Source organism: Rhopilema esculentum, chromosome 4 (assembly GCF_057945365.1).
Source record: "Rhopilema esculentum isolate cy_ngs chromosome 4, ASM5794536v1, whole genome shotgun sequence".
NCBI classification, from domain to species: Eukaryota; Metazoa; Cnidaria; class Scyphozoa; order Rhizostomeae; family Rhizostomatidae; genus Rhopilema; species Rhopilema esculentum.
In genome coordinates, this window is record NC_142818.1 from 3,370,242 (window position 1) to 3,389,147 (window position 18,906).

Consider the following 18,906-nt stretch of genomic DNA (forward strand, 5'->3'; position numbering starts at 1 on the left):
CCTACTCAACATTAAATCAGCGACTTTCCTACCTTTCTCAATTTTCACTTGTTTGCTGACAAAATGCGCTTCCTGCTTAAACTCAAAATGTTCAAAAGTATAAACATATGTTCTTGTAGAATCGCGAGTCAGTTAATTTAAAGAAAGGTTGCGTTTCTTGAGCAAATAATATTGCTTTTAGGAGTTCCATATTTGAAGATATTAGCTGAGATACAAATACTGCCTTAAAGTCACAGCGTATTATGTCATTTGTGCTACAAACTTTCTCATAAGAATACCTAAACTTTTTGTGAGCCTTAATATTCTTCATATGTTTTTACTTTGAAACTAAGTTATTTTTTAAATTATTCCTGAGCGACATTTGATGCAAATTTACCCGAGGGTGAAAGAAAAGAATTAAAATCTTTGTTGATGTGTTCATTCATCAAAATGAGAAGAACAGAGAAGGACAATAAATGTAGTGAAATGTGGTATCAAAATACAGAACCTTGACCAAAAGAATTATTTCAACTCTGTCTACTTCGTTAATTCAAATGTGGCTCTCAGTAATACCTGCATATAAATGGCATTTAACACAGTGTGAAAGTCACATCTGTCTTGCACTCTTAAAAATTCAAATAATAAAAAATATAAGTCTTGTTGAAGCTTTGGTCTTCATTATCCTCAAATTATTTTCAAATTTCAGCGAATTTGAGCCGTAATATTCTCGAAGTCTTAATTATTAGCTAGAAATTGTTAATTCTACGTTCCACAGCTAAAAGAAATCTAATACAGAAAGATCACACGTTGTGGAGAATAAACTAAAGAACAGCAAAAGGGCAGACATCCCCCTATTGTTATCTGCGTCTATGTTATTGGAAAAAAATCTTTTGTTAGCTGGCGCAAAGCCAATGACATAGCTTCAAATCCGATCATTGAAATGGTATTTTCGATCAACACTCTTCTGGAAAACGCCCCTAGACTATTTCAGGCGAGGCCCGCTCCAATTGCTTTTAACTAGTCTTGTTACTTTTGCTACGCTAGTGCGAGGTTACGCTTACTCGGGGTTTTGATTCAACCAAGGAATAATGTACACAAAAATATTCCTAAAAAGTTGTAGATCAAAAACGGACTCAGTCATTTGTGTCATAATTTTTAATCATTCATTTTTAATCAAAATATAATACATAAAAATTTTAGCCTACTTCCTCGACTTTCTTTGTAAATAACCAGTCTTCAATGACTACATACTTAAAAATATCTGACTGCGAAGAGTCTAAGATCTCCAGAGCTGTGCTGAGACGGTTCAAGATTGGCTTTCCCTAAGAGAAATGTGGTTCATCAAACAAAACATCCAAGAATCATACAGCTATATCTCAAAACCTAATTCTCAATGGCTTTTAAAAGTATTCAAAAAAAAGAGAAATTAAAAAATAAGTAAATGAAAAAACAAATTATCGGGTGAATAAAAATTTAATCAAACAAAAATACATGTACTATAGATTTTATTTCATCGCAAATTGAAGGCATGTTTTTTTACAATTTCAATGAACCTCGACTTGCTTTTATTTTACATTATTGCAAATTCCAAAGCAGTATCTTAATTATGAAAAAAGGGTAGAATAAGAAGCCACCTTCAAACATAAGTGTAGATGGTTTTATTACAGATATTCAGGCCTAAACAAATGTTCGCTGATTAATATTTTATGAAAAGCAGGAATGTACCATACCTTTACATTAAAAGATGTATTTAGTAATATTTCATAGCCTCCATTCAGTTTGCCAACCTCTTGCAGAAGCGAATGATACCAAGGCTCGTCATCTTTGGTGACAGTTTGCAGTCTGCAAAGTTATGAGAGGAATCCATTGTCAAGAATGTCAAAGCTTAGAAAAGGCAGCCGTATATCAGCAAACAAAGATGATCCCTAACTAGCAGCGGCGTAGTTTGATCTTCAAGAGTAGGGGTAGGGTGTGGAGGGTCATGAGAAGTAAAATTTACCCATGAAGACAAAGAGAAAGAAAAACTTTGGTGCTTTTTCACCTACCTATAACCGATTTTACCGACCATCCCATACACCCCCTGTAGCTAAGCCCCTATTTGCTTGATGTCTTATCACATCTTGTAAAGGCAAACAAAATAACTAGGCCATTCTGTAAAACAAAAGGGCATATAACTTCCAGTCGGACAATTATTTTTCTATAAAATAAGATTTACTTTAAAACAGAGCAAGTATAAGCAGGCTAAATTACCTGTAAGGAGAATGCGATGCATGCACTGGGACCCCGAAAGAATTTCAATTCTGTGAGGTTAAACATGAAGGATGGGACATTTTACAAAAAAGGATGTTGTTCTTTTGCTTACCTAGAAGTGCCATCAAAATGGCTTATTGCAGGAAATAAACATTTCGCTTTGTCAGTCAGTTTAGGAGCAAATGACATGTATGGAGATGGTGGTATCTTTGAGTTTCCATCACTTTCTTCACTTTCATTACGTGCTGGCTTGAATATACACTTCGAGCATTCTAAGGTCACAGATGGGCACAAAGGTCTAAACCATTCTCTGGATTTGAATCTGCAACGTTAACAAAAGCATAGGATCAAATTTCTTACGAAAAAATGATTCTCAAAAGAATATTTCTTCTAATCTTTTTTGACAAAAACGGTAGGGTACGTAGAGGGACTTGATCCAAAAAAATATTATGAGTGGGGCCTGTATGGGGTCCTTAAAATGCAAGATAAAAGTCGTTGAAGGATTCTTTAGCAGAAGGGCTGTAAGAAGTTCCAAAGATTAAGGACCCACATGATCGGGTGACGTATTGTGAATGTTGCACATTTTGGAAAGCATGAGGCACATCCTAAATTTATATAAATGTAAATCAAAGAAAAAACTCAATTATCCTTTTGTCTTGGAGGAGGGTATATAAACAAGCCAGATATAATAGCCCATGCCAAATAATGTCTTACAATTGAAGTTTAATATGTCAAATAAATACCTAAAAAAAGTCTCTTCCCCCCAATTTTTTTCCAAACCCTTATAACATGCAGAATCTTGAATCACTACAATCATCAATACGAATATGTAAAAGTTTTTTAGCTGTTTAAAATATGTCTGCTTATGGATACACATTTCCGAGCTCCTTCAATTGTTTCAAATCCCAAATAACTGCTTTATTCAAATAAAACTACCCCAAAATTGGTTTTTTCTATTAAAATGACAGGCCCTAAATTAAACACCGTGAATCAGATCCAAAGCCCACTTAAAAGGTACTAAGTACTAAATTGGAATATTGACTGAGCAAGAACATTCCTATTCATTTTAAGATTACTGAGCCCCGTTGTCAACCTTTTCCAATTCCGATGATTCGTAAATATCAAATTAACGTACATCACAACATTGTAATAGAGCCCCCCTCCCCCACATCTTGACGAGAACCCCTTTAAACTAAATTCAATGCAGTTCAGCTCAAAAAATGTTATTAGAAGCAAAGTGCTGTGATAGGAACATGTCAAAAAATTAATTATCAATAATAAACAAACAGAAAAGAATCGACAATCTTATGCCTGAAAAATGGCTTTGAAAAAAGCAAACATTTTTCAAAGCCATTTTTAAGTTTTTTACGAAAAGATTGTTTGCATAATCTTATGACTCTATTTGTAAATAAAATTCGTGGTGTTCAATCGTTCAATCTTGTTCAAGCGTGATATTCCAATCACATATAGACTAAAAGGGCTTGGACTCACTTGTTGATAAGATCCTTCACTTCTTTTGTGTTTGGATAACAAATGATTGATCGGTGACCTAACGCCCTCGGACCAAACTAGAAGATTAACAACGCAAGAGCACAAATAAATCTTGAATGAAATGTTTGTGTAAATCGAAGGACTAGATACGATGATCGTGAAGAATATATTGTTTATGAAATTCTTTTTACCAGTATTATGGTTTAATGAAAACTGCTATGAAAATTGTAAATGGTTAGAGATCCCCAAAAAATATATGTATATAATCAACGCTGTTTGAGTTGTGGAGACCAAACTGTGGAAACACAAGTAAATGCAATACATCGTGAAATATTTGAGTGTCTTTGGTACTTTGGAAAAAAATTGCATTAACAAAAAGCTGCATTGCTATTTTATGGACGTAATGTGCCTAAAAATAAAATATTGATGTAGCGTGGAAAACATCGTCGATTGCGTTGCCATATCAGGCCCGTCAGAACCAGGGGACTGGAGCCCTCCCAATAATTGTCAAACTGTAGTATGTTTCCTCTATCAAAGTGTACTGAATAAGAAGGAATACAATGGGCAGCCCCCCCCCCCCTAATATGAATTTCGTTCCAACGGCACTGCATATCAAAGAAGTATTATACTACCAAGGCTGAGACCAATTGGGTTTAGAAATGCTACATAATAAGCAATGCTGATACATTAGGCCCCTCCCTATGCAATTACCAACAAATACTAATTGGTTCAGTAAATTTCAAGAAGCTTGTAGAATGATGGAGTTTATGCACACTTTTAAAGCCCTTTTAGCCATAATCAGACGATACTTTGATGGTGTCGCTAAAACCCGGAACACTGTAGACCTTTATATAATGTCTTGTAAGGGTAGGAAAGATGGAAATCCATGGTTAAAGATCATACCTCTTGTCTACCTCTAACAAGGCCAACAGCAACCTTTTCCTCGACCAAAATACGTGCAATCTGTTAATGAAAAGCATACAGAGCAGGATAAAACAAATGAAGGCACAACAATAAAAAGGAAATGCAGGGCCTGTAAAAGTATACTTGAAAATTGATATTCAAGATGTGAGTGAAATTTACTAGGGTTTACAAATTTAACAGATGACTAGAAATAAGCGGGAGTCAATGAAATACGATATTTATTATAAGATGCGGATAATCAAAGTCTTTCACGCAAGTTCGCGATAGTGATTTGCTTTGTTACTTAGATCATGCCATTCTTGATAAGCTTTTTGTCGTGATGAACATTTGAAACAGTTAGAAATACAAATTGAAATAAAACCGGAGGAGAATGGGTGCAATTCCTTTGAAAGAAGATGAGATTTCGGGAAGCCATATCATACCAATATATTCACTTTGAAATATATTCTTGCAGTGAAGCTAATTCGATAAGAATACTCGCTGAGGCAAATTGCAATGTCCTTAAACCAATCAAGCGCATGTCCTAAAACTGCAAAAAGTTTACCTCAGATGTTTCAATCTTTCTAGCGCCTCGTTTCACAGCAATGCCTTCGAGATATCGATGGTCAAAGAGAGGCATTCCGGAGTATTGCAACTGTTTTGGCTGGTGTTTAGGCCTACAAAAAGCATCCAACATTTGTCCACAGCAAGTGTTTACACTTCGCCATTTTGCATCTCAATTAGGAATAGATAGAAAGTTTAAAAGACGATATCGAAAATAATAGGTACGGAGTTCCATGGCCTAGTGTCGAAAAACCCAAATTTCAGTTATTACCAACTAAATAGTAGCATCAAAACACCTTCTAGATTAAAGCTTGATGTATGAAACTTCTACCCGACCCCTCCCACGTCCATCTTTAAAAAAAATCGTATACTAAAAATAGTTTGTTTATTAAAGTTGGTTATTTTATCGACGGGATGGCAAAGGCTTATTTTAAGCTCATGTGATCAGGAGGAGATCACGTAAGGGAAAAGTTGCTTTAAAGACTGATCGAAGAGAGTGTCTAAATCATTGTCTTAAAACTACTGCTCGTGTTTAGAGCTTGGTGCAAAATTTTCAATGGAGAATGTTTCGAGGCAAAGGGCATATAGTTGGTAGTGAGAAGAAAAAGAAAGGGTCCAAAGATTTCACCTTGCGGGACTCCACACTTGGTTTTAAACAAATTTGAAAAATTTGATAATCAGTATTTCATGATCGATATTAACAAAGGCTAAATCAAGCGAAATATAGCACTAAATGTTTTTATTTTAAATTGTTTTTATAAGTTCACTGTTTGATAAAACTAGAGTAGTGTGCTTATTCCTAAGGAAACCGAACTGATGTTCGAATATAAATTCATGTTTATTTATAGTACGATAACTGTTTACTTCAGCTTTGCTTTTCATGTAGGAATCTTTTTCTGTACAGTTAAGCCTTTCGGGAACATTCTGGCAAAAGGGTATCATTTACGCAGGTAGCAAGTGGGCCAGTTAAAGGATCACTATCGCACTTAATTAATTTTAATGATATGTCATAAGCATCTGCAGTTAATCTATATTAAGGGAAACTAATGGGGTTTCATCTTCAACAGGCGAAACTTAAGTTGCTAAAAAGGATTCAATTTTAGTTTTTTTCAGGTATTTAACATACTTTTAGCTAAGATAGAATGCTAAGAATGTGTGATTACATAGATATTTACATTAAGCTTAATTCTTTAGCAATATTGTATAGGTTCTTGCTAAATAAATAATTCATCATTTCCAGAATTTTTGGAATCGTTTGCTTATAATTCACAATATTTTTGGTAACACTCACGGATCGATTGACCAAGCGGCTCCTACTGAAATGCCACAGTCATTCGGTGCTGATGGGACATGAACTGGCAATAGAAATCTCTCGAAAACAAGCTCATTTGCGTGTACATTCTACAATGCAAATTTTATTTGAAAGCAACAGACACGATTGGTGTAAGCCCATGAGCAAACATTAGTAGATTATCAGCTACACGCAAAGGTTATCAACTGCATATCGAATTCTTTCAGAAGCTTTTCCCTGGTTATCCAAGAAATACTATGAGTAAAATTTGCTCAGAAAATTTTTTCAAGGGATAGGGGGTTTTGGCTGAAATTTATCAAAATATGAACCTGGAAAACCTGCATAACATCAAACTCAACATAATGCAAGCATAGTTTTGAATAAAACCCAGGAACGACGTAAAACTAGGGACGATATAAAGCAGCGAAGTAATACGAGCGACAAAAGTAATGGAAAAATTGAGTTCTACATTGTCAAACTTGCAATTTATGTACCAATTGATACAACTTAATGGGCAGAAATGTTTTCAAGAATTAATTTCTGTGTTTGTGGAAGCAGAAATTACATTGAAGAGTTTGAATAATCAACAAATCGACGATACAAACAAATGAAAGATAATGTAACACAATGTTTCACTGTCTTAATAAATATTACCAATATCCAATCAGTTTAGTTTTTGAGATATTCATTTGAAGTTGCTAATTGGCAAATAGGATTCCTAAAGGGTGTATATGTCCCAAAAATTAAAGAGACCTAGTGGTTTCTCTTCTTAAATGATAGAGAAACAGTGCGAATGATAATACATAGACAAGCATTCAGAATTGGTGTGATTATTTCGCTCAATATGAGTTAAGAATATCACAGTAGCGGACAAAAGATTATTTCAATGAATATTTACAAAATATTTGAAGACTTACCAATGCACAACCTCCAGTCAAAACAATGCCATCTATTTTATTTCTGAAGCTGAAACAAAATGAAAAAAATCATTCTGCGCACTCAGAAGACTAATTGTCAGTTTTCATGCACATCTCACTTCACAAGGTCATTATAAAGCCATCGTTTCCTGGTAAATAGGCGTGCTCCGCTGGGGTCATCTTCTTTCAGCGTCATTGACAAATGATGGTAAATAGAGCTTGTTTTTCAAATCAAAACGAGGGGAATTCATGTGATCAATCTAAGGTCGACCAATAGTAGGCAGCTTTCCAAATCAATACGAGGTGAATTCATGTGATCAATCCCAGGTTGCGCAATAGAATGCAGCATATTCAGGTACTCTTTTCATTGAGCCTCGAACTGATAGGAAGTTCATTGAAACCCATAATTTTGATACGCCTATCTTGTAATTTACAGACCTCAAATATTGCTTTAGCGTGAAATTTCAGACGAAAAATAATGTCCGATTCAATTACAAAGTACAGCATAAAACAGTATCATTAACGAAAGTATCATTTGAATATATCATTTGGATGATGAAGTATCAAATCAAATATCAGAGAGTATAATTTGGAAGGAAAATGCATTTACCTTTCATCATCCTTCATTTTGAGACTTAAAAAATAATCAATTTTCTCACAAAGTAACTTCTCGAAAACATGCTGGAAAAAGAGAAATGGGTCATACGATGCATCAAAGCAAAAATTTCGTATCTTGTCAGATACACGTGAAGCAACAGATTGCTACGACAAAAAAGAGCGACAAAAAGAGCGGTGATTGCTACGGATACAGAATCTATGAGCCTTTATAATTCACAGTGGCGGCTCGTGACTTTCACAGTTGGGAGGGCAGACCATCAATATTGCGATAATCGATAGAAAGGTCGAGTTTGCAAATTTTTCACTGTATTCATGGTTCGATGTTGATCGTCATGGAGCGCAGAAGAAAAAGCATATATAGATGTGGTTGTTGTTTAGCGATGATGTCATTTTATGGGCAAAATTTTTCTTGCCCCGAATTTCTCCAAATAAGCCAATCACAGGCCGCGTTTCGCAATGCTCGAGGTCGAAAATTAGCTTGTGCGCATGTCGGCTAGGGGCAAAAAACACTTTGCCCGTAAAATGACATCATCGCTCAAGGCACTAGCGGGCCAGAAGCGAGGCTAAGGATGAGACGGGATAGCAAGGAGCGTTTTCTAGAAGAGACACAAACTTAAATAATTAACCACAGTAAGACTATCTTCAAAATTAAATATGAATATCATAGATTTCCTTTGAATCTTTTTGAGGGGGCATTGCCCCAGATGCCCATTAGCAAGAGCCGCCACTGATAATTCAGCGCATTTTCCCAACCGTGTTTCGCTGTGGCTGTAATTGGTGAAACAAAATTTATTCTATCTCTTCAGCTATGGGCTATAGATTTGTCAGCTGCTCTTAAGATGCTTAGTGACCAAACTCCTCCCCACCTGACTTGTGGCCGCTACATCTCTCGCATCTTTGGCTTTCAAACTATTTGGTTCCATTACCTGTTACGTAAATATATTTATTAAAGACTTGTTGCAAACTGGAATACACATTGGGCTGATTATCATCATTTCTAAACATAATTTTACACGTAATCCTTCTATCAAAAAAGGAAACATTGACCCTGAAAATCTCGTTATATAACCAAATGCAAAACATTTCCACCGTTCTTTGTCATTTACGAGAAGTGGCATGAAGAGAAAAGAAAAAATACAAGATTGTTGTTCACATCGTTCCCTCGTCCCTATTTCCACCTCTGCATTTCGCCACTACTTCTCCATCTCGGAATGCCAAGAGAAACAATAAAGACAAGTACAGATTACAGAAACAGCATTTTGTTTTACTAGGTCGCCAGTAAACACAATTAATCGCCAGTACACGCAAGTTGCAAGCAAGGGAGCACCATAATGATTTCAAGCATTCTGATAATTTTCTTTAGGAATAACTGAGTGTATATAAAAGCAATCACAACAGGAACACGTTTCTAAATATTGCAGCACTTTGGCCGCCCGTATCCCTAATCCCTAACCCAACTAGCATTGGCATAATCGCGTCAACTCAAACATTTTCCATCCAAAAAGATTGAAGGTAAAGATGCTGCTTTTTAAACGATTTCAAAGAACTTACCAGTTTAGTTCTCTCGCCAAGCGTATACATTGCCTGTAGGGGACTAACAAACTGTCGATAATAGATATCAAAACCATCTACCCACTCCTCTCTTATGCTTCCAAGTGCTGCATATCCCATGACCTAAAAGATACGATTTTGGACTACGATTTTGTAAGTAAATAATGTTTGTAAGTAAGCAATACGTGGTCACAACTTTCTGGAAATTTTTGACCTGAAATTTAATAATCTAGTGATAGAACGGAAAGAACTCGAAGGATTAAGGAGACATACCCCCAACTTTTTGTGAGACAAAATAGCTCTTCTGAAAACACCCCACTTTTTTGTAATTAGCCATTGCCCTTTCACATTCTGGTCGGAGATCCAAGAATCGTTGGGGTGCTCCGTGAGAATAATAAAAACAGACATAAGCAGGGGGTTTCATTTACATAACAGGAAACACAATTAAAAGAGCTAAATTACTACATCTGAAGAATGTCCATCAAAGCCCATATCAATTTTGTAAAAATTTCAGAGCTCGTCTTCCACTCTCCGGGGAGCTCGTCTCAGAGCTCGTCTTCCACTCAAAGAGGTTTTGTGAACGATTGAAGTCAAAATAGGGAAGATAAACGACAGAAGAAAACTTAGACAAAGGCATTTTAGATTTAAAAGGAAGAATATTTTGGAACATGACCGGTAAAGGGGAATATTCTCTTTTTAAAACAGGGGCTCAATAATCCTACATAAAATATTGCTGAACTTTAGGATGATTTTGGCAATCAACGCCTTTAAGATAGTATGAACTTGTTAGAATTGAGAAGAACTTGATGATTAAAAAGCAAAACATACTTTTCCAGATAATGCAAGTGGCGCAAATCTCATATAAGTTGTGAGATCTTTCGTCTCTTCACTTGTGCCTTTGCCCCCAGTCACTTCTGGCATTGCTATAGCAAGCTGCCTGAAGGGCGTCCCAAGATTAAGACCAACCTGTAGCAAAAAAGGTGTTTTAATCCCCGGCCAAGCAATAAAACATTTGACGCAACCATCATTGCAAAGGCAATGTTGCAGCGTTTGGATACTAAAGTTCAAAGAAACTAGTTACACGAGAATATATAATGTGACATCAACGATTATCACCCAGTTCGTATCAAAACAAACTGGAAACGAGATGCTGCGCCGCTTGGTCGACCTTCGGAGTGCGAATCGATGCATCAAATGTTGATCCACAAGAAGGCAACCTGTTGCTTCGTAATCGTAGCAGTTGACCCCTTTCCTCCTCCCCCTTAGATAGTAAGATGTATGTGTGTAAACTTAAGAGGCACGGAGGGCCAATAAGGTTTGACATTCTATCGTATCCATTGTATTCCCTTGAAAATGATATCGAGTACACCGGGCCTTATTCTTATTATGTCGGTAAATGTTCTTGGAAAAATTAATTATAATGCCAATGTTCTCGTGCCTTTTACTGCAGTAATAGACATGACATATTTATGCATTAACTTCTAAACAGCCAAAGAAATTTAATCAGCAGTAGGAACCTTGAATGTTCATGGCCCTGTTGAGGAGAGCAGAGCTCCATGTAACGTATTTTTTTTACGAACCCATTTTAGATGCTTGATTCCTTTATTTCTGTCTGCATGATACACATTGAATGTTCCATCGTTTCCACCTCCATCATACGAAAACACAAGAGCAGACTTAAAAGGGGAGTCATAGAACCCCAGAGCTGCATGCGCGAGGTGATGGTCTACTGTGACCCATCTGCAATGCAAGAAAACAGAAATTAACTTGAAATCGATATGGTTACCCCTGCGTTAGTTGCTATAAGGTAAGGGGCGGCAGATTTACGAATTATAACAAGTAAGTGAGCAATCTTAAGACTATAACAGAAAAATCGTAAAATTATTCTGGAAAACTTTCCAGTAACCCGGAGCCCAATTTGAGTATTCGTCCCACAATGACAAACAGGTGTCGGGGTGTCAACCAACTTTAAAATAACGCGGTCGACAAAGAATTCAAAACAGCAACATTAGCGATGCGCCATTTTTGTTTAAACCTTACATAAATAAGTGACAGGCGAAGTATGAGGAGGTGAGATAAAACGGTGCAATGCTAGGCTTACCTTTTTCCAATGGGGGCCGATAACTAATTTTGTTGCGTAGAGGCCCAAAGAAAGTTTGGGAGCAGCTTGTGTGTGTGTGTATGTATGTGTGTGTGTGTGTGTGTGTATGTTTATGTGTGTGTGTTGTACTTTGAAATTAGCAGCCTGTCAGCAGATCTGCCAGGTAAAAAAAATTTAGGGCACATGATCAATCTATATATCTACATTAACGACATTTTGTATCTGGTAAAAGATACTAATTCGTGTAATCATGCGGATGATACTACTATATTTGCATGTGGATCCGATCTGGGCGTAGAATTAGAATCACTCGAGAGAGACGCTTGACTGTTTTCCTAATGGTTTGAGGATAATTACATGAAAGTGAACGAAGAAAAATGTCATCTTCTATGAGTGTGTGATAAAAGACGGCACTGAAGAGACACTTCTCTGAGTAGCCTTAGACAAAAGGTTAAGCATCCAATCTCGTGTTGATAACTTCGGCAAGAAAGGCAGTCAAAAACTTCATGCTGTAAATCGCTTACCAACATTTATGGCTGCACCTCAACCAGCTATAACAGTGACCTAATTTATAATGTCTCATTTCAGCTATTGCCCACTTGAATTGATGTTCCATGATAGCAAATTAAATAAAAAAATAAACAAGATTCATGAATGTGTCCCTCGAATCAGATGCAAAGATAGCACCTCCAATTTTGATCAATTATTAACTAAAACAAAATTAGTGTCTATTCACCAGAGAAATTTACAGCTACTCTTGATCGAGATAGATAAACGGCCAAAAAATATGGCAAAAGCTCCCGTCACTACAAAATCTTAAGAAAACTTCGAATGCAGTTCTGGATTGTGCAAACCATATATTGTACATAAAGGCTTTGATAAATAATTACTTTTTATAAATAATCATATTCATTGTGAATAGTTGGCTTAGGTACACGAAAAAAAAATTTAATTGCCAACTGTAATAAATAAACTATTTATTTATATTATTATAACAATTCGTTGCTTTGCAGCTAGGTGCTTTCTCATCCCCGCATTAAGGGATACTGCCAGAAGAGGTGGTATCATATGCTGCAGGATTGTACATGTGAATATCCACAGGCACGAGTTCAAGATTTAATCGATATGGTATAAGCGTAGAAGTGTATGAAAGGCTTTTAAAACGGTTTAGATTGATGATGTTATAACTTGGATGTATGCAGCGATGCTGCATTTCCCTACCAAGATATCGGTAAACAGATAATTGATGTTTCTGGCTCTTAGACTAAGTCACTGTGCTTGGCCTAAGATTTAGGACTCACTGTAAACCTGAGAGAGAATGCAGATCCTACGTGTAGAGGTTGGCTGCTAAGCCATGTCTGACACTTTTTCAATGGATGTACCTATCCATCTTCACAAATTATGACAAGTCAGTGGATTCTTTGAATGAGGATTGTCTACAGTGAACAATCTCCCCATCATTTGTAGTTTCAAAAAACATTTATTGAATTTCTAGGGTTGTGTCTGTGTATGTGCATATATAAAGATATTTTGATTTGTGCTGTTTGAATAATCTACGTAAACGCATCTATAGATAGTGCCACAATACATCAAAGTGTGATTTCAAAATGCATTGCTCTTTTGCATGTTGAGTAACGTACATTATTCTGGTTCCTTCAGGAGGAATGCAATATACAACGCTAAATTTTTCATAGAAACAAGATGTGTCAAAGGCCAATAAGTGTAATGGAAGTTAAATGGGAATGGTTGTGTGTTCGTAATGATATATAATGATTTGAGCAGGCTCGCTGTAAGAATGATGCAAATTTGAATATACATATGAAATATTTGGGAGTAAATGCAAGTGTAGCGTACCTTGCTTACTTACAGACATATATTATTATTATTGAAATAGAAGACTCAACTTCAGAAAAATACTGACGTTATTTAATCCTAAAATAACAGGAGACTAAAAACCAAAATCTTTATATACAGTTTCAAAGTAATTATACCTGTTTCCTGAAAATAACTAGCCATAGTTATACACGAAATTAATGAAAGGAAGGTTTCTTATACAGTGTCAGTTTTAAATCCAAAGCTCTTAAACACTAAAGAATATTCTCTTACACACCAGAGGCATGTATCGAATTTGGCAGGAGGCTCTTAGGCCAATTCCTAACGATATATTTTTGGATTAACGATATTTTTTATGATATATTTTTGCACATAAGCGGTGTATCATGATCCCTACTTCTCTTTAACAATTCTGTTGGGTACTGATGGTGTTTAGGCCATACAAGGATTAACTACAAAAGCCTTAAGAATCGGATTCTGGGACTATCACGAAATCCAAAAATACCCTAATAATACAATAAAAAAATACATAGCCGTTCTGTACCTTGAGCAAGTCACTCAAATACGCTGCTATGTACAACTGGAACTATTAAAACAAACCTTTTAGCTTTTACCAACGATGAGAGAATCTCTACTTGCGTTGGCATGATCCTAAAATTAAAGTTTGGTCTGTTAGGAATTGCGGAAAGGCAATTTGCTTCGTGTCAAAAATGAACTACAAGAATAGAAAAACAATATGTACACGTTTCGTGAAAGATTAGATTTCCTTACGATTTGTCACACGTTTATACCTACTTTGCAACAATTAAAAATTAGCAGCCACTGCATAAAGCTGTTGCCATTAGCAATAAACACCGGAAGAGAAGGAAAATAGTTTTTCTAATAACAATATTGCCTAGTATCCATTTCAAATAGATGCCACTACAACATAAAAAAACTTGTATACTCATACTAGTTGATCTAAATTTTTGAAACCATATAATCAACTCCCTGTGGTCACTGGTCAGATTGGGCCTACTACATAAGATGACACATCTTTACAGTGTCAACTTCACATAATACTTGAAATATAAAAAAAATAAGAACGTTAGAAATGTTCTCATAAAAAGATAAACTCAATTATGATGAATCGCATAAATGAAGAGAGGCAAGAAGATAACGTCATATGAATTATTTCTAGGATTTTTCATCTCGACAATTTGACCAGAAACAACATCACATAATACCTCTAATTGTGGCCAATTATCAACTCTGTGTTGCCAATTTGCTGAGATACGGTAAGTGAAAGACAGGCGCGTCGGCAAAGCTGGTACTTCCCCCCCCAAAAAAAGCTTTGTCCATTGGCACAAAAAGGATTTTTGCCGGGCAAAAGAAGGTTTCTTTTTCTCACCCTGTAACCTTATTGCAACAATTATAACGTATTAACATTTCATTAGAAACTGAGCTTTCAAAGTGTGACAATAAAGTATGAAATTTGAAACAGACACGCATAAAAGCAGCATATAAGATTATTTATCTTATTACCACACCCTTAATATTAGAAGAGAAACCGCCCTTTTTATTGGCAAAAACATATCTGTACCCCTCTGAATTTTTTTTTTGGCCTCGCCCCTGGCAAAGATATTGTTTGGTCTTGCTCGTCAATTTTGGAACAAAGACTAAACAAATTTTGAACTTTTTTATTTTGATTTGAGTTTTTGACGAAAGTCAAACTTGTGTGATTCTATTTTCATGGGGGAGTCAAAAATGTTTCACTTACTCAAACACACAACTTATAAAATCTGACCTCCGCAATAAAATTTGATAACATTTATACCGATAATGGGGCCATGCATTTTTGTCCGAATAATGAAATATCCCACTTAATAGAATCCGACTTAAGGGAGTTTGTTTATCGAATATCTTGTGTACCTGCAGTACTTCACTGCTTCCTGAATCCCATGGTTAAATTAAAAGACCCCTTAGTACCTATGACGTTATCCCTTATAAATAAAATCTACAGAATTATAAATACAATCTACAGTACAAATACCATGATGCGACTGCAACATCGAAATCATGAACTTGTGTGAAGGATGTGACATGGTCAACTGCTTGCTTCCATTGCTCAATGAAGATTTGCTTTCGCCTAAATAAAACGTCACCTTGTAGCAAACGCACTTACAAAATAAAATGATTCTTGCAATATGATCGTGTGTATGTGTTATTTAGCTATGGTTTTAAAACTCAATAAAGGCACCAAGTTACTTAAATATAATTGGTCTTATGGCACACGGAATCTCATAAAATCAGACAACAAAATTTTGGGGTCCCATCCTAACCCAAGGGCATTGTGGCTCCTAGAAAAGGGCCGGGGGAAAATGATCATAAGGGGGCCCGCTCTTTTGTATGACATCTCCAATCACAAACCACAGGTCGCCAAAAATTGTACCTACCTGGAAACCATACACCTATGAAAAATTACAAAGACGCCAGTTTTTATCATTTTTAAAGGTTATTTGCTATATTTGTTGGGGTGTACCCCCTTTTCTCTAACCATAGTCTTTTTATGACTGCAAGCGAAGCGAGTAGAAAATTTTTGCGGCCACGCCCTTTAAATTAGCTTGAAATACATTTCAGAATGTTCTTTGCAGTCGATTACCAAATTTTACAATTTTTAGGCATACTTTTTTGCGTTTCGTTAAATTCAGTTCCTAAATTGGAATTCCCTGCTTTGCGAGGCCTTCTAGACCTCAAGGCCCTGGAGAAGTTTGCCCCCTCCTTGTCGCCCTCTCGGCGGCATGTTGATATTCCATAATTAAGGGGTGTTCTCACCAAGGTTTTGTTTATTCAAATATTTTCTGGGGTTTTACAAACTCACTTTAAAGGGTCCCGCCTAGCCACAACGACCCTGTCCTAACCAGTCCCATCAACCATCAGGATTTTAACTAAAATTTTTCAGAAAGCCTACTTGCCGTTTCAGCAACAAACCTAATCTATACTAGCATAGTCTTATCTTACTCAAATGAGCTCTAGAACAGTGGCGAAAACCTGACAGGGGTGAGGAAGGGCAGTCGCCCCCTATACTTTGGAGGGCAATGGTCTTTTGTTCTAAAAAATTGGAAAATGTGACGTCATCTTATTAAAGCAATATGCTCGCCTCAACCCCCCCCCCCTCCCAATATTTGACCAAGTGTCTGCCCCTGCTTTAGAACAAAAAAACTTTAATTTCCATAAACATAGATATAATTGATTGATTACACTCCAACAAAGTTGGGTTCGTAAGTTAACTAACTTTTTGTAATTTTGAAATGATAAAAAGTACAAAGACTTTTATCTACAGGGTAAATTAAGTGATAAACTTTGATAAATGATTCAGAAAACAATATTTATAACAACTGCAAATTGTTTTCTGATTAGATGTGAACATAAAATAATATTTTACAATTTATGAATGAATATGTTCACTTTCTTCCACATTTCACTTTGCAACCTTTGAACTGAATACAAATTTAACTTACGGGTTACTGCAGAAATATCTTTGCTCAAATAGCCCTACAACAAAAAAACACAAAAGTTATGTTCAATGTTATCAAAGTTATTTTTTTCCTGTTTTCCATAATTTCCTGAAAGACCTTTCCTGCCAAGTAAATTCCTATGCACTACCATATTTGAAATTTCTACCTTCTGCAGTCTTCAACTTGGCAATTGGGGTGCAATTATCAGAGGCCTATTCCCTAAAAGGCCTGTTTCATACCTGCTTGCTTTCCCCAATCAGAGTTATTTTGGTCCATTTCCTAAAACCCTTAAAAAGCTTTCAATGTACCCATAAAGTAAAATAGAAAATAGGGATCATTAAAGCTCTCCTAACCATATATAAGCATCTTGTGTTTTGATCTCTAGTTAAAGTCCTAAATGCTACGACCTGAGAATACATTATAAACCATAAAACAAGAAAATTGGATTGAAGACTGGCATACCTCCACAATACTAAATCTTGAGGTGCATATATAGGTGTCAGCATTTGCATGTATTTTTGAATATATCAAGTTAAAGTGATATTCTTCTAAAAATAACTTTTAGCTCACATAATGGCTCTTACATGGTTTTCAAGAGTCTGTTTGCATGGAGAAAATTTGCCTGACAATACCATGGTGAAGCAGGAATCCTGGTAAGCCAAGATTCTGCTGCATATACCTTAACTGAACAAAATAACTTTAGCGTTCACATGAAAAAGCATTCTCCTGGGTAGCAGCGATCCGGCCTGTGCACTTCTGGGATTCTGCCTAGGCGAGGAAATATTTTCCCATATGATCAGAATTTCCCAGCAAAGCAGAGAAATAGATTTCTTTTGCACATAAATACCACAGTTAGCATTCAGAATGGCTTTAAATTTATCCCAGCAAGGCAGGAAAATGCATTGCTGATTCTCCACTTCATTTGTATTGGCTGATCTAATTAATTTGTAATTTACTTTCACTTTTACTTAAAATGTATCTTACCTGTGGAATCCTATACTAGATATACAAAAGTACCAATTGTACTATTGTTAGGTATGACAGCACAATTAAAACCTCAACTTTAAGTGTGTTTATCTATACACAATAGCATCTTATCATTTATAAATTCTGGCAATCACTTTTAAAGACAGCAGGTACATGCTCTCTCCCCAGTTAGCCTAACCACTGAGAGAGCTCCCCCTCCTCTCCCTTCATGAAACTTGTCTCACTTGCCCTTGATTGATTAGTAATATTGTTGTATTTAATCTAAATTATTTGCATTAATTATTGAATGCATTGATTTTATCTACAATGTTGAAAATTGTATTTCGAGAAATTTAAAAAAAAAATAAAAATGAAGAAACATATAAGCATGAGTTGATGTTTATTGGGAAACTGTAGAATGGCCCAGTTTCGATAATAATTCACCTGCTTAGTTTAGCTTGCGCTTTATTGTAGACAATGAACAATATTTTATCTTTCCCGAAACAACAACAGTCAATTGTGAAGAAATTTGTCAAAAAAGGACCAGGGGAGCACAAAGAAATGGATGCTACCAAGGATATAATTTCGTTTCTTATGCTACCATTGGGTTATTGTCAAAAATACTACCCTTTAAGGGTAATTTTTTAAAATTTTAGCGTTGGCTCTCTTTGACCCTGACTGTACCCCCTGTGGCCATAATGGGAGTACCCCCGGGCTTGTTTCTTCTAATCTGGTGAGGTGTGCACAGTGTGTGTTGCGTCTGTTATTTCATAATAGATCATAATAAAACTCACTCTCCAATTCTAAAACAACTAGAACATTTCCATCGACAACAACAGAAACGTTTGCGTCATGCAGTGCATGAAAAGAGATAACTGCTGGCATCGTGTGTTGTAATCCCTCAATGATACCCCATATTACCATAAATGCCACCACCTTATCTGG

At 36.0% G+C, this 18,906-nt stretch overlaps 1 protein-coding gene across 3 annotated transcripts; it reads right to left on the bottom strand.

Moving 5' to 3' along the window:
* Positions 1-1,119: 1,119 nt before the first annotated feature.
* On the bottom strand, positions 1,120-18,891 carry LOC135691030 (uncharacterized). 3 transcript variants are annotated; one of them, XM_065208759.2, is made up of 19 exons: positions 18,756-18,891; positions 17,580-17,763; positions 16,999-17,032; positions 15,531-15,626; positions 14,099-14,149; positions 11,145-11,304; positions 10,393-10,530; positions 9,838-9,945; positions 9,565-9,687; positions 8,880-8,939; positions 8,006-8,076; positions 7,396-7,444; positions 6,479-6,588; positions 5,189-5,300; positions 4,624-4,683; positions 3,721-3,797; positions 2,342-2,551; positions 1,710-1,821; positions 1,120-1,301 (listed from the first exon to the last, which is right to left on the bottom strand). In XM_065208759.2, the coding sequence occupies exons 5-19, from the start codon at positions 14,143-14,145 to the stop codon at positions 1,176-1,178; spliced, it is 1,563 nt and encodes a 520-aa protein (XP_065064831.2). In that variant the 5' UTR covers positions 14,146-14,149; positions 15,531-15,626; positions 16,999-17,032; positions 17,580-17,763; positions 18,756-18,891; the 3' UTR covers positions 1,120-1,175. The 3 variants fall into 3 exon arrangements, with proteins under 3 accessions (XP_065064831.2, XP_065064829.2, XP_065064830.2); XM_065208757.2 differs by lacking the exon at positions 17,580-17,763 and having other exon boundaries at positions 18,756-18,888; XM_065208758.2 differs by lacking the exons at positions 9,838-9,945; positions 17,580-17,763 and having other exon boundaries at positions 18,756-18,888.
* Between the last annotated feature and the right edge of the window lie 15 nt (positions 18,892-18,906).